This window comes from Scheffersomyces coipomensis (assembly GCF_036884675.1).
Source record: "Scheffersomyces coipomensis strain NRRL Y-17651 chromosome Unknown DFJ63scaffold_6, whole genome shotgun sequence".
NCBI lineage: Eukaryota > Fungi > Ascomycota > Pichiomycetes > Serinales > Debaryomycetaceae > Scheffersomyces > Scheffersomyces coipomensis.
This window is the reverse complement of record NW_027042897.1, coordinates 790,448-804,232: the sequence shown is the minus strand read 5'-3', so window position 1 is coordinate 804,232 and position 13,785 is coordinate 790,448. Positions and strand designations below refer to the sequence as shown.

Here is a 13,785-nt window from a genome sequence, read left to right as displayed (position 1 = left end):
TAAGTCAATCATTATAGGTTTTTCTATTTTTAGAGAGATAGCGTTTAGTAATATTCTCTTTTAAAAGCTTACGTTTGTTATAATTGTTATGTATCAGAATATTTATTCATGGTATTATAAATAATTACCTAATTTTTAAACTATTGATTCACTACTTCAGTCCAGTTAAGTCTCAGGGTTACCACAAGAGAGTAATGGAAGATAATGCTGAAAATTATAAATAAAGATGAAATAAATCTAAATTCTGCTAATGAACCCTTGTCAAGCTTTCTAAAACGATTGTAAGCATCTTGACCCAAGCACAAAGCCATGATTCCAAACCAAAGAATGGACATAATACAAACAACTAAAGCATATCTATCATAAACACCAGTATAGCCATAAAAAAGCAACCAACATAAAAGACCAGCTGTAAGACCAATAACTAACTCAATGTCCCATGGTATATCACGAACTCTAGTAAAACTTTGAGCTACTTGATCTAAAGTTGGAAACAAAGCTGGTGAGATACTTTCCTCTTGATCGACTTTATCAATATTATCCAGCAAACCCATATCTTGTAATTAGCTTGATCAGATAATGATAAGTCTTCTTAGAAAGATCTATTTGGATAAGACATATATTAATTAAAACTCAGCGAACGAGAGGAAATAAATAGCTAAAAATAATCTGGGGGTAAAAAAAAGGATCTGGTGATACAATATATATGAAACACACATGAAACAAAATTATAAACTAGGATAATAAACGGGCATCACACTTATAATTTACGATTGACTTATTGAAATATAAGTCACAAGCACAAATTACGTAATGATATTTGCCGTTGAGTATTCTAAGATAATCAGTTTTGATCCTTTTGTTGGAATTGTGAAAACATCAAGCAGATTTGTTAACCAGAGCACAAAAAACTGACCAAGAATAGAGGGCTATTAAAATGAAAACAATAAGGTAAACAAAAGCTCTTGTTGGTATTGGACGATTTTCAAAAACAACCTCATGTGGTTTCTGAATGGCAACAAACCAAAAGCCTAAAGCAAGTAAACCAAACAGTAAAGTAGCAAGCAAACTAATAAATGAGCCGAAACCATCATAGTAACCAGTGACATTGTAGCAAAGAGTTCCAAGAAGTAAACCCATGAAAGGAGAAAATACTACCACAAATATCCAGTCAATCTTGAATTTGGGTTCTCTTATTTCTGTTAATTCTTCTAATGGATGATGCAAAGGAATAATTGGAGGTCTTAAGTTAACTCCAGATTGACGAACTTGATCTGGAAATGACATATCAATATATAAAGTGATGGATTACTATTATTAAAACGTGAAAGAGAAGAGTAAATGGTTATTTTAATATTTGGCAGCACGAAAAAATTATCAACAAAAAACCATTTACAACAACATATTTTAACGTAAATTAATGTAATACAATTTACAATAATACAACTAACAAAAACATTTAAACCTTTTAATGAGCTTATTATTACATATTAATTAAACGATTACTTTTAGGAATATGAGAATTGATTGATTCGAACATTATTAACCATAAGGAATCAATTTTAATTTAGCAGCCTTACAGCCTCTGCTTATTTTATAAACGGTGGAATAATGCATTTGATACAAATGCCCTCCAGGAATAACAGAATATAAGACCACAAAATGATGTTACTTCAGTCAATTGGATGCAGAGATCTGGAGAAACCCCACGATTAACGTTGATCCAACATATACAAGCATCCTTTCCAAAAGAGAAAGTTAAAACACCATAGTTCAAAGCTGATTGAAATAACAAGTTTCCAGACCATTGACTACTACTACCATAAAGACGACAATAGAGAGTAAGTAGAATTAAGAACATAAAATAGGAAAATAGAATACTAATCATAAACTTATGGAATAAGTCTAAATGTTCAGAGTGATGTGAATCAGGTTCTGTACCAGTTTCTGTAAAGGATTCTTCTTGATCAAGTTGATTTGGAAATGCCAGTTCTTCATCTCGAACATGATTAATTGAAGATATTTCAATGTTGGATTGATTGATTATCGTAAAGAGTTGAAAGGAAGAACCTGTTTTGGCAGCAGTCAAAAAAAAAAAAGATGACTTTTCATCCTCAAATCAACCAACACAGCACTTAAAAATTATAAAATGTGAAAACACCTATTTATCAGGACTTTTATAACTTAACAATGCATAATTGATATACCAGATTGATTCTTAGGTATTTGATAATTCATATTAGTGTATTAGTTCTTAGAATATTTAGTAAATCTGTTTTATACAGCTACTTCTTCACTGAAAATAACAATCTTTGTCTTTGAAAGTCACAAAAAACTTTGAGAAATCATTCAAGAACCACGAAAGTCAAAACCAATCAGTTTAACACTGCTTACTAAAGAAATTGTATAACTAAAGTATCAATGGTTCATTATTAATGATTTTAGCAGTCAATCCCAAATAGGCAATTGCTAGACACCTTTACACGACCTCTTTTTTGTATTGTTTGATAGCTCTCTCGTAAATTGACCCAATTAGGTAAACAAGATAACGCACTTTTTTTAAACCACAGTTTGCGATTACTTCAAGTCAAAAAGGTTTGAAAAATTCTTGGAGGAGGAGGTGGAGGATAACCAATCATTTCCATTACTAATCAGCCTCGCATCACTAATCGAATCAAGCATATCAATCTCATTGAAGATTATTTATGCAAGCTGTATCATTGATCAATCAATTCAACACAATACTCAATCCTTAGCAACCTGACCACAAAATGCCCGGGAATGCCACAAATTTCATACACGGTGCTGATGATATCGTTAGAGTACCAGATGTGGTACCACCAATCAATATCTCTACTACTTATAGATACAATTCTGATCCAAGTCAATTGGTTAAAGTAGCTGATAGAGGTGGATACGAAATCCTTAACAATCCATGGTATTCCCGATTATCCCATCCTAATTCAGAACAAATTGAAAATGCTGTTGCTAAAGTTACTGGTGGTTATGTTGTGGCTTATTCTTCAGGTCTTTCAGCTTTCTTTGCTCTTATGACTTATTATAATCCAAAAGTATTAAGTATTGGTAATGGTTATCATGGTGTTCATGGAATTGCTAATATATTTACTAGAAACAATGGATTAAAACAAATCTCCTTAGATGATGATTTTGAACAATTAAATGAAGGTGATATTGTTCATTTAGAAACTCCAGTTAATCCAGAAGGTATTAATTTTAATATCAAGGAATTCGCCGATAAAGCTCATGCTAGAGGTGCTATTTTACTGGTTGATGCTACATTTGCTCCACCACCATTACAAGATCCATTTAAATTTGGTGCTGATATAATCTTACATTCAGCTACTAAATTCTTTGGTGGTCATAGTGATTTGTTAGCTGGTTTTTTAATCACTAAATCGAAAGAAATTAGAGATGCGTTACTTAACGATAGACTTTTATTAGGTACTAATATTGCTAATTTAGAAAGTTCACTTCTTATCAGAGGTATTAGAACTTTAGATTTAAGAGTTCGTAAACAATCTGAAACTGCTAGTAAGATTGTTCATTATCTTGAAAATAACAAATCTAAATTCCCTGGTTTAACTAAAATTTATCATGGTTCTTTACAAACTGATGCTTATATAAAGGAACAATTACCAATTGGTCATTCACCAGTATTTTCAATTGAAGTTGAATCTGAAGTGTTTGCTAAGTATTTACCATCAAAATTAAAATATTTCTATCATGCTACTTCATTAGGTGGAGTTGAAAGTTTAATTGAATGGAGAGCATTAAGTGATCCAAGTGCTAATCCAGCTCTTTTAAGAGTTAGTATTGGGGTCGAAGATTATGAAGATTTACTTGAAGATTTCATTGAAGCCTTCACTGCCGCTAAACTTGAAGTTGCTTCATTAAAGTAGAGACCACAAATTGGATTTAAATTAGATTTCTATATATATGAAAAAATTCTCGTTACATACAAAATAAAATGCCGTTAGAATTTTCCTAATTCGGGTCCTCCGCGGAGATGTAAAACTTGCACAGAATACCTAAAATTCAACCTAAATTTAAACAGAAAAAGGGGAATGTAAAGTCTAAACCAATACTCACTAGTAAATGGTCATCAGTCAACCAAGAATATAACACCTTATCATTAACTTGTACAATTAATTTATGTCTGTATGGAAGCGCCTTTTTTAGCGCTTTAAAAAAAAAGAAATTCTCATTTTTTTTACCTCTCGTAAAAAAATTTTAAGATGAGGGCCGTTAGCCCCCTCACTAATCAGGATTTTTCACCTAATTATAAATAAGGACGAGATTTCCCATTTCTCCATTGTTACAATTATTATTTTGCAAAGAGTCTTGTGACAGATAGTATCAATTGGATTACTTGAAGAAGAAGAAATATAACTTAGCAACCATGGCCAAATACGAATGTTCTGAACATATGCATAGTTTCTTAAAGGAATTACCAAAATGTGAACATCATGTTCATTTAGAAGGTACTTTAGAACCATCATTATTATTCAATTTAGCTAAGAGAAATGCTATTACTTTACCAACTCATTTTCCTCCTAGTGTTGAAGCTTGTAATGAAAGATACAATAGATTTACTGATTTACAAGATTTCTTAGATCATTACTATATTGGTATGAGTGTTTTAATTAAAGAAGCTGATTTCTATGATTTAGCCATGGAATATTTCACTAAGGCTCATTCTGATGGTTGTTTACATTCTGAAGTTTTCTTTGATCCTCAAGGTCATGTTGAAAGAGGTATCTCCATCGATACTGTGGTTGAAGGGTTTGATAGAGCTTGTAAAGAAGCTAATACTAGATTTGGTACTACCAATAAATTAATTATGTGTTTATTAAGACATTTACCTGCTTCATCTGGTTTACAAACCATTAATGATGCTCATAAATATTATGAATCTGGTATTATTCATGGTTTAGGTCTTGATTCTAGTGAAAAACCTTTCCCACCTCATTTATTCACTGATTGTTATCAAACTCTTAAAACTAAATTTCCTCAAGTTGGTTTAACTGCTCATGCTGGTGAAGAAGGTGATCATACTTTTGTTACCAATTCTCTTGATTTATTAAACGTCACTAGAATTGATCATGGTGTTAATTCTCAACATAGTGATGAATTAATGGAAAGATTAGCCGCTAATAGAACATTATTATCTTTATGTCCATTATCAAATGTTAAATTACAAGTGGTTAAAGATGTTTCTGAATTACCAATTGATAAGTTTTTCAACAACAACGTTCCTTTCTCTATCAATTCTGATGATCCAGCTTATTTCGGTGGTTATATCTTAGATAATTATATCACTGTTCATACCAGATTTGGTTTCAATGGTCTCCAATGGAAACAAATTGCCTTAAATGGTATTAACGGTTCTTGGTGTGATGAAGATAGAAAGACCGAATTAAGAAACTTGGTCGATGCTGTTCACACCAAGTATAAAGATTTAATCTAATCTCGTCAATACAATTGACTTTCTTGTAACATATTTCAACATATTATATAGACTCTTTTTTTATTATTGCATTTGCATTTTTGGGTGGTTATTAGCATATTCTCTACGGCATTACACATACAGATGAACATTTCATTATTCAACTAATTTATAATTTTTTAAATACACATAATTATATTATATTATATTAAAACCCAATTGTATATTATATATGTTTTAGTTTCTAGTCTATTTACGAAAACATCATAACCCCCCATTTAAGCTAAACTAATAGTATTAGCTTTCCCCTTAATCATATCTCTCCACCTATTATTTAAACAATTTAGATCCTTTTCTCTCCATACACTTTCAACCACTCTTCTAGCAATTTTAACACTTGCCAATTCTCTAATTCTTTCCATATCAATTAACCTACGAAGGACAAACCACCTTTGTTCTTCATTTTCAACCGCCACTATTCCCATGACAAATAATGGCCATAATAATGACATCGAGATTGGTAATGATTCAATCATAACCATTAACTTTTTGGTTATTTCCTTAACCTTTTTCATTCTTTTACTATAAACTTTTGGTAATTTACTAGTTTCTTCCATGATAGTGTTACCATTGGCATCTTTTCGACTATGATTCAAATAAAGATATTCTAAATCAATTCTGGCATGTAAGTATAATAAAGTAGCGAATTTCTTAATTTCAGAAATTTTTAAAATACTTTGTTGAGAATGATCATCTAATTCACTTAATTTTAAAAATTGATGTAAATTATTTAATTTAACTTCTAATTTATCACGTTCTTCTAATACATGATTTTGAAGTTTTATGAATTCAGGATCATTAATTTGATGAATTTCATAACTTTCATAAGAATCACCTAATTTTGAAATTTGATTTATAATGGAAATTAAATGTGGCGAAGCGCCAATGATTAAATCAATTCTTTCATCATCGTCATTCTTTAAATCTCTTAAGAAATCATCATCATCAACAATTTTATTTTGAAACCAGGCTGTTTCTCCCATAACTTCATGAGATATAAAATATCGTATAAAGAACTTAGCAATAGGAGTTATATTTGATCGAATGGAGAAATCTTTTAAAAATTCTTTGGCACCATTTAAATGAATTAACCATGAATCACCACAACTTGATGAAATATCAGTAAAACATAACATTAACACCGTAGCTAAAACTTCATCCCAATCATTTGATTTAGTTAATTGTTTTTCTTTAATTAATGATGGTAAAGTCAGCAAAATCTCTGAAGTGTAATTACGACATAAGTATTCAAATTTAGTATTCCCTAATAATGATAATTGTTTAGAAGCCACCGCCACTAAAGTTTTATAAAGTAATTCTGATTTTTGAGCTAATGGGACAAGTAAATAAAGGTATGGATTTAGATCAGAATTAACTCCCACTGTAGGAGCAGGAATTAATCCACTTTTACCTTCAATTCCTCTTGGATAACATATACAACCTGGACATATACCTTCAATGAAATAATTGAACACTTCATGTTCTAATTTAACATTATTTTGATAAAATTCGGGATTAAAGGGATTGATATTATTATTGGCGAATGTTCGACCGAAATATTCGTCGAAATTGAATGCTATTTCAAAATTATTTGGTATAGATGGTGTCACACTACTTGTTTCACTATATGAAGATGGAATAGTTGACTCCATGGAGATTTGATTTGGCGTGAAAGGTTCAGATGATAATAATAATGATGGCTCATCTTCAGGTTCAAGTTTAACCATAGGAGTATGCTGTTGTTGAATATAACCTGTCGGTACTGCCAATTGAGGATTATGAATAATTAAATTATTGGTATGATTTATACTCAATTGATTTATATGATTATCATTAACTGATATTATGATTTTCCTATCATTGACCTGATTAGTACCATTTATGCTATTATTATCAAATTCTGATTTGATAATTATATTAGTATCATTATACTTTTTCAATTGTAAATCATCTTTGGTTATCATATCGAATATTTTAGTAAAATCCTTATAAGTCGTGTTCAAGAATAAATTTCCATCATTTGAACTTTTAACCCATTTAACAGATTCATTATTTAATATCATTTCTGATAAGGTTAATAATTTTGATTCATTTGGTTCAAGATTTTGTTTTAAATGTTGTTGTCTTATTAATTTATTTTGTTTGGACCGACCAAATGAAATCCCCTTTGCTATGGCTTCATCTTCCCATAATAATTTAATCCCATAATTACAATCTAATCTCAATCGAGCACAATTATTACATTTAGGATGGAATTCATCACATTTAACTCTTCTCTTTTTACAAGTTAAACAACCACTCCTACTTCTTTTATCGAATTTTCTTGTTCTTTTAGGTTTTGGGGGATCATCGTGGGATGAATTTGAATTGATATCGTTAGCGATGACATTTTGTGAATTATCAGTTTCATTGTTATTATGTTGGGATAGATTTGAATCTAGTGGTTTTTGACTTGACATGAATAGATCTGAATTCCTATGAATGTTTCAAAAACTGGTATAATAAAAGACAATATTCGTTTATCTTGATAGGTAGATTTATGAAATATATCTCATATATAAACTAGATCGTCGTTTTAACTCAATTAAAACTCATAAAAAATAAGCTGAAATAAAAAAAAATAAATAAAGTATAATACAATACAACAAAAAAATAAATGTGTTAAATCTCAAAAAAATTATTAGTGTGGATAATAAGGAGATAAATACCTTAATTAAGGAACGTAACCTTGAAATGATAAATAGATTTAAAGTTAACTTTTAATCGAAAGATTTCCAGTCTTTGTGTATCACCTTTCATATATGATATGGAATAGATAATGTGAATGAAGGCCAATGTTGTATAAAGCCTAAAGTTTAACCAATTGTTAAAAAGCCTTGTCTTTCAGTCGTAGTCATTACCATGTTCTTGTGTGTGGTTTATCCCCCACTTTGAAATTAGTTATTTTTAGTATGTGAGGTGATTAATGTCATAATTTCATCGGAGATTTTTTCCCGTTGTCATTTGTTTCATGGACTGTACATAACAAAAGGGACATAATTAACGACAAATGGTAAGACAACAATATGAATTAATAATAAGGCAATGATGATTCGGATGACATCGAAGCTTAAAGAATAAGATGTTAATTATGATTATAATTATATGATAATTAATCATCGATTATGGAATTCCTAATTGATTTGAATTGAATGGATAATTAGTAAGATGAGCTGTTTTCCATGGACCTTATAGTTTAATAACTATAAATAGTTAACACTATCACGTAGATATCCCAGATTTGATGATGTCGGTCAATGAATATGACAATTATCTTGAAGTTTGATTGATTTGAAATTGTTTGTATATTTTCTTTCAAATCTTTCCTGGTGCCATTTTACGTTAGTAAAGACAATCAAGCAGCAACGGCATCGCTTGAAACCAAGAATGACGAAGATTGAAGAATCAATCAATCTAATTAGACCACAAATTGAACACCGATCACTTAATTATATTCATTGATTATTAAATTGTTGTGATGTGGATTCATTGCTTAGATTGTTGTTATCACTTTTTTTGACTGCCAAATTTGAAGATCAAACTTTTCCATCGATATGAACTTAATCCATCAATCAATTGTCAATGATCTATATCAGAGATCATTACAGTAGATACTTAACATACTATAATCCTCATATACCATCACTTCTACTCCTTATTTCTTGATAATTCCTTTATTTACAGCCCATTTTTAGTTTTTAGGAATTGGCTGTAATTTTATACACTTTTTTATATATTTTTTTTCTTTGTTTTCCCTGATTTAGATTTTGTAGGGAGACAAAATGTAAATTGTGCGTGGTGAGAAAATTAAAATTAGTGGAGGTGGTATCGATATGTGGCAAAGAACAAGACACCGTAAATGAAATATTAACTTTTTAAGTTTGTAACGTTAGGAAATAGTTTAGATGTAATTCTTAACATGGTTCATTTAAGAGATTTTGTAAACATTCTCATTAGTATGTACTATAATCTTATCCCTATTAAATGGCCAAGTTGTAGAGAATTATACATTAATTTTATCTTTCAATTACTCCCATGAGATTGATGGAAAACTGAAAAGAAGTCCGATCGTAAACACACAAGAAAAGGGGAAATCATAACAATGAAGGTCGAAATGATAACTACAATGGAAAGATAATCATAATCATAAATGCATGAACTATCTTTTCATTGGTTTAAATTGATTTTACGTAAAGTATAAACGACGGTGGTTTAAACAATCACAACCCTTTTCTGCTTATGCTTCAATGACGTCCCTCTCTCTCCCTCCTTTCCTCAGTGCGCTAGGGACAAAAATTTCAATTATGAGTTAATTGTAATCGATAAAACCGTTTATGACCGATTAGCCACGCCAAATCTTAATCTTAATATGGCATCAATTAATTAATCAATTCATCGTCAATCTATGATAGCTACATCTGATAATATTATATTATTTACCAATGGCTTAAACTTTCATCAATGGCATTACACCGAAGTGGTGGGGGGGGGAATTTATTTGTGAGACTTACATTTACGCTACCGTCACCACAGGCGGATCTACGTTTTTTCATCACCCTTGAAAATAACAAAATTTGACAGTTGCTAACGATGAAAGTTTAAATTGAGGTTATTATTCGAATTTAGTCTTATTTATGTACGTTTCAACCTTATCATTTAAAGTTGGATGAACACGCTTTACAATTCCGGTTTTTAAAATTGATTCCAATGCCGAAAAGACAATGGGCTAAGCTTTTTCTAACAAAATTTTGTATAGACATTTATTGAATAATCGATATAATTTATGAGTGAAATTATTAAAATAAAAAAATAACTCTCTATCGAGACAAACTTATAAATAAGATAAAAAGAACTAAAACACTAAAATATTCATAAACTCAAAGCTTGGGTTGGGGTATCATAAACGTATTATTTATCATCATTAATTTAACTCCAGAAATCACTAAGGTTAGCACCTCCACCATTAAATGCTAAAGCATTTGGAGATCCAGCATCTAATCCAGTAATTAAACCTTTAGTACTATATTTAATTAATTTTGATTTCAATGTGGCTGGATCTAATAATCCAGTAGCATATTCAGAAGTTTGTTCAGGATATAAGGATAAGTAATAAGATAATAAACCAGTAATATGAGGAGCAGCCATGGAAGTACCTGACATAACAGTAGTATCACTCCAAATAAAAGTAGATTCAATATCAACACCAGGAGCAAAAATATCAACCGCTTTACCCCAATTTGAAAATTCAGCTTTTCTATCCAGGGAATCAGTGGCACCAACAGTAATTGGACCAGAAGCTCTAGCAGGTGAAACCAAGGAAGCATCTTGATTTTCATTACCAGCAGCAACTGATAAATGTAAACCAGCTTTAACAGCAGCATTAGCAGCTAAGTCTAATGCATCAGAAGCACCACCACCAATTGACATATTAACAGTAGAACCTTTGAAGCCTTTTTTACTTTTAGCATTATTTTGATGATCTAAAACAGCAAATTCAATACCTTTAATAATATCTGAAGTAGTACCACTACCTAAAAAGTTCATAACACCAACAGCGACTAATTCAACTTGTTTAGCAATACCATAAGTTTTTGAACCAATAGTACCAGCACAATGAGTTCCATGACCATGACCATCAATTTTTAAATTTGGGAAAGCAACAGCAGAACCCCAAGTAGCTCTATTTTCAAATTCTTCATGTTCAATTTTAATACCAGTATCAATAACATAAGCAACAACCCCTTTACCACCATCATTATCATAAAGGTAGTCTAATTTTGGACTTAATTCACGATGACTGATTCTACTTAAACCCCAAGTAACATCTTTTTGAACTTCAAATTCATTAACTTTAAAAACCGAATCTGGTTCAATAAATTTAATACGGGAATCTTGTTGAATTAATGAAACTAATTCAGGAGTTAAATAACCAAAATAACCACTAAAGTTGTTATCTAAGAAATCAAAATAATCTAAATTAACCTTCTTAGCATCTAATTTATCACTGGTATTGAAAATATCAATGGTATTTTGAATCCAAATTTGATGATGTTGTTTATCTTCAGCAGTTAATTCATCTTTATAAACGACAATATATCTATTTGGAATGATTTGTTTCTTACCATTGTCAGAGTTAACAATAGGAGCCAAGTTGAATAAATGATCATCTTTATGTTCAACCCCAAGTAATGGATGTTGTTGGATTAAATCCTTTGCCCCTTGACCTGTTTTAGATAAGAGTTCAAAGCTGAATAAAGATTGAAGGTCTGGAATGACTAACCCATTAGCAGTCATCAGACATGCTGCCAATATGGTGATTAAGGTTTTAACATACATCTTGAAGTGGTTGATTGAAGTAAGTTAAGATCTTGAAGAAAGAAGAAGATGGAAGAAGATGAAGATGATAAATTGGAGTCTGTGAATTTTGAGTAGTAGATGCGCCCCCTCCCTCTTTGTTTTCTTGGGGTTTCTCTTTTGTGGTAGTGAGAGGAGTCATTTGATGTTTTCACGCACACGTCCTTTAACCACATTAAAAAAGCCATAGTTTTAAGAGATACATTGTAGCCATTTCCTTTATTTATAAGTTGATTATCTTCATTTTGATAATTAGACCATATCACATAATCTTCATCTATAACTTTAACAGTTTAAATTGAATTATAACTAGTAAAACTGATGATAATAGGTCCAATTCAATATGGTCTAGAATTACATCATTATCGAAGGTCGTGTGAGGGTGACTGATGATAAGAAAAAAAAGCAATTTTTAATGAGAAAAAGAATTTGCGACAAAATAATGTCGAAAGTCTTGGAAGAAAATAAAGAATCAAAAATGACACAAGAAATGACAATTCGAAATGACATGACGAACCAGAAGAAGGAGACAAAAAGAAAAACATTTAATAATTAGACATTGGAATTAGATATTGGTAATCATTATATCTTTTCAACTTAGATACATATTATCACTTCATAGTCATTGTATACTACAATTGAACAAGCAGAATAGTTTCCAAACCTTTTACATAGATTCATTCATAGACAAGTACAAAGCTTTCATAGACCTATTATAATAATACTACAACATCAGTTACCATGTCACAGTCATCAAGGAAGAAATTATTGTTAATGGGCCGTTCTGGTTCTGGTAAATCATCTATGAGATCGATGATATTCTCCAATTATAGTGCATTTGATACCAGAAGATTGGGTGCCACCATAGATGTTGAACATAGTCATTTAAGATTTTTAGGTAATATGACGTTAAATTTATGGGATTGTGGTGGTCAAGATGTATTTATGGATAATTATTTCACGAATCAAAAGGATCATATTTTTAAAATGGTTCAAGTTTTAATTCATGTGTTTGATGTTGAATCGAAATCTATAAATAAAGATATTGAAATCTTTATTAAAGCATTGACAAATTTACAAAAATATAGTCCTGGTGCTAAAATCTTTGTATTATTACATAAAATGGATTTAGTTCAAATTGATAAACGAGAAGAATTATTCACTATTATGATGGATAAATTACAAAAGATTTCTAATCCTTATCAATTTAAATTAATTGGTTTCCCAACTTCAATTTGGGATGAAAGTTTATACAAAGCGTGGTCACAAATTGTTTGTTCATTAATTCCAAATATGAATCTTTTAAATAATAATTTGTTAAAATTAAATCAAATCTTAGATTCAGAAGAAATCATCTTATTTGAAAAATCAACATTTTTAGTAATCTCATCAACAGCAAGTATACAACAACAAAATTTGGATTCTCTTGAATCAACCCATATCACTCCAAATGAAGAATTAGATCCAAAGAGATTTGCAAAGATATCAAGTATCATAAAGACATATAAACAATCAATTACAAAATTAAGATCAAACTTTACTAATTTGATTATAAGAGGTAGTAAGGGAGCTCATTTTTATATTGATGTGTTAACTGATAATATGTTCATCATGATTGTATTAAGAGATAATACTGGTAAAGAAGGAAATGATTCAAGTAATCAACCTCAACATGAAGAATTATTGATTTTAAATAATATCAAATCCGCCAGGAAATGGTTTGAAAAGATTGAAAATTCAGGAGGTGTTTAGATGGGAGAAGTTGTTAATATTTATTTATTTATTTTATGTAATTTGCACTGTTTGAACTGTTTGATTCAAACCTTTATTAATATAATATGCTTTTAATAATAGTAAATTGAATC

General features: G+C 30.2%; 6 protein-coding genes across 6 annotated transcripts; 3 read left to right on the top strand and 3 right to left on the bottom strand. All coding sequences in view use genetic code 12, as the record gives it.

Moving 5' to 3' along the window:
- Nucleotides 1-140: 140 nt before the first annotated feature.
- DFJ63DRAFT_337082 (uncharacterized protein) lies at nucleotides 141-2,238 on the bottom strand (the record flags this gene model as incomplete). Its single annotated transcript, XM_064908482.1, has 4 exons — nucleotides 141-556; nucleotides 981-1,274; nucleotides 1,882-2,070; nucleotides 2,208-2,238. The coding sequence occupies 4 exons, from the start codon at nucleotides 2,236-2,238 to the stop codon at nucleotides 141-143; spliced, it is 930 nt and encodes a 309-aa protein (XP_064760545.1).
- A 533-nt stretch (nucleotides 2,239-2,771) lies between these two features.
- DFJ63DRAFT_323498 (putative cystathionine beta-lyase) lies at nucleotides 2,772-3,920 on the top strand (the record flags this gene model as incomplete). The annotated part of the gene is made up of 1 exon (XM_064907520.1): nucleotides 2,772-3,920. The coding sequence occupies one exon, from the start codon at nucleotides 2,772-2,774 to the stop codon at nucleotides 3,918-3,920; it is 1,149 nt and encodes a 382-aa protein (XP_064760544.1).
- Nucleotides 3,921-4,095: 175 nt separating this feature from the next.
- On the top strand, nucleotides 4,096-5,668 carry AAH1 (adenine deaminase). The gene has a single exon (XM_064904166.1). It carries the CDS (start codon nucleotides 4,421-4,423, stop codon nucleotides 5,486-5,488), a length of 1,068 nt encoding a protein of 355 aa, XP_064760543.1. The 5' UTR covers nucleotides 4,096-4,420; the 3' UTR covers nucleotides 5,489-5,668.
- Nucleotides 5,669-5,745: 77 nt separating this feature from the next.
- Nucleotides 5,746-7,986, bottom strand: DFJ63DRAFT_337079 (Zn(II)2Cys6 transcription factor; the record flags this gene model as incomplete). Its single annotated transcript, XM_064908481.1, has 1 exon — nucleotides 5,746-7,986. The coding sequence occupies one exon, from the start codon at nucleotides 7,984-7,986 to the stop codon at nucleotides 5,746-5,748; it is 2,241 nt and encodes a 746-aa protein (XP_064760542.1).
- A 2,312-nt stretch (nucleotides 7,987-10,298) lies between these two features.
- PRB1 (Prb1p) lies at nucleotides 10,299-12,026 on the bottom strand. The gene has a single exon (XM_064907204.1). The coding sequence runs from the start codon at nucleotides 11,900-11,902 to the stop codon at nucleotides 10,493-10,495; it is 1,410 nt and encodes a 469-aa protein (XP_064760541.1). The 5' UTR covers nucleotides 11,903-12,026; the 3' UTR covers nucleotides 10,299-10,492.
- GTR1 (Rag GTPase) lies at nucleotides 11,951-13,672 on the top strand (the record flags this gene model as incomplete). Its single annotated transcript, XM_064908480.1, has 2 exons — nucleotides 11,951-11,979; nucleotides 12,679-13,672. The coding sequence occupies 2 exons, from the start codon at nucleotides 11,951-11,953 to the stop codon at nucleotides 13,670-13,672; spliced, it is 1,023 nt and encodes a 340-aa protein (XP_064760540.1).
- Between the last annotated feature and the right edge of the window lie 113 nt (nucleotides 13,673-13,785).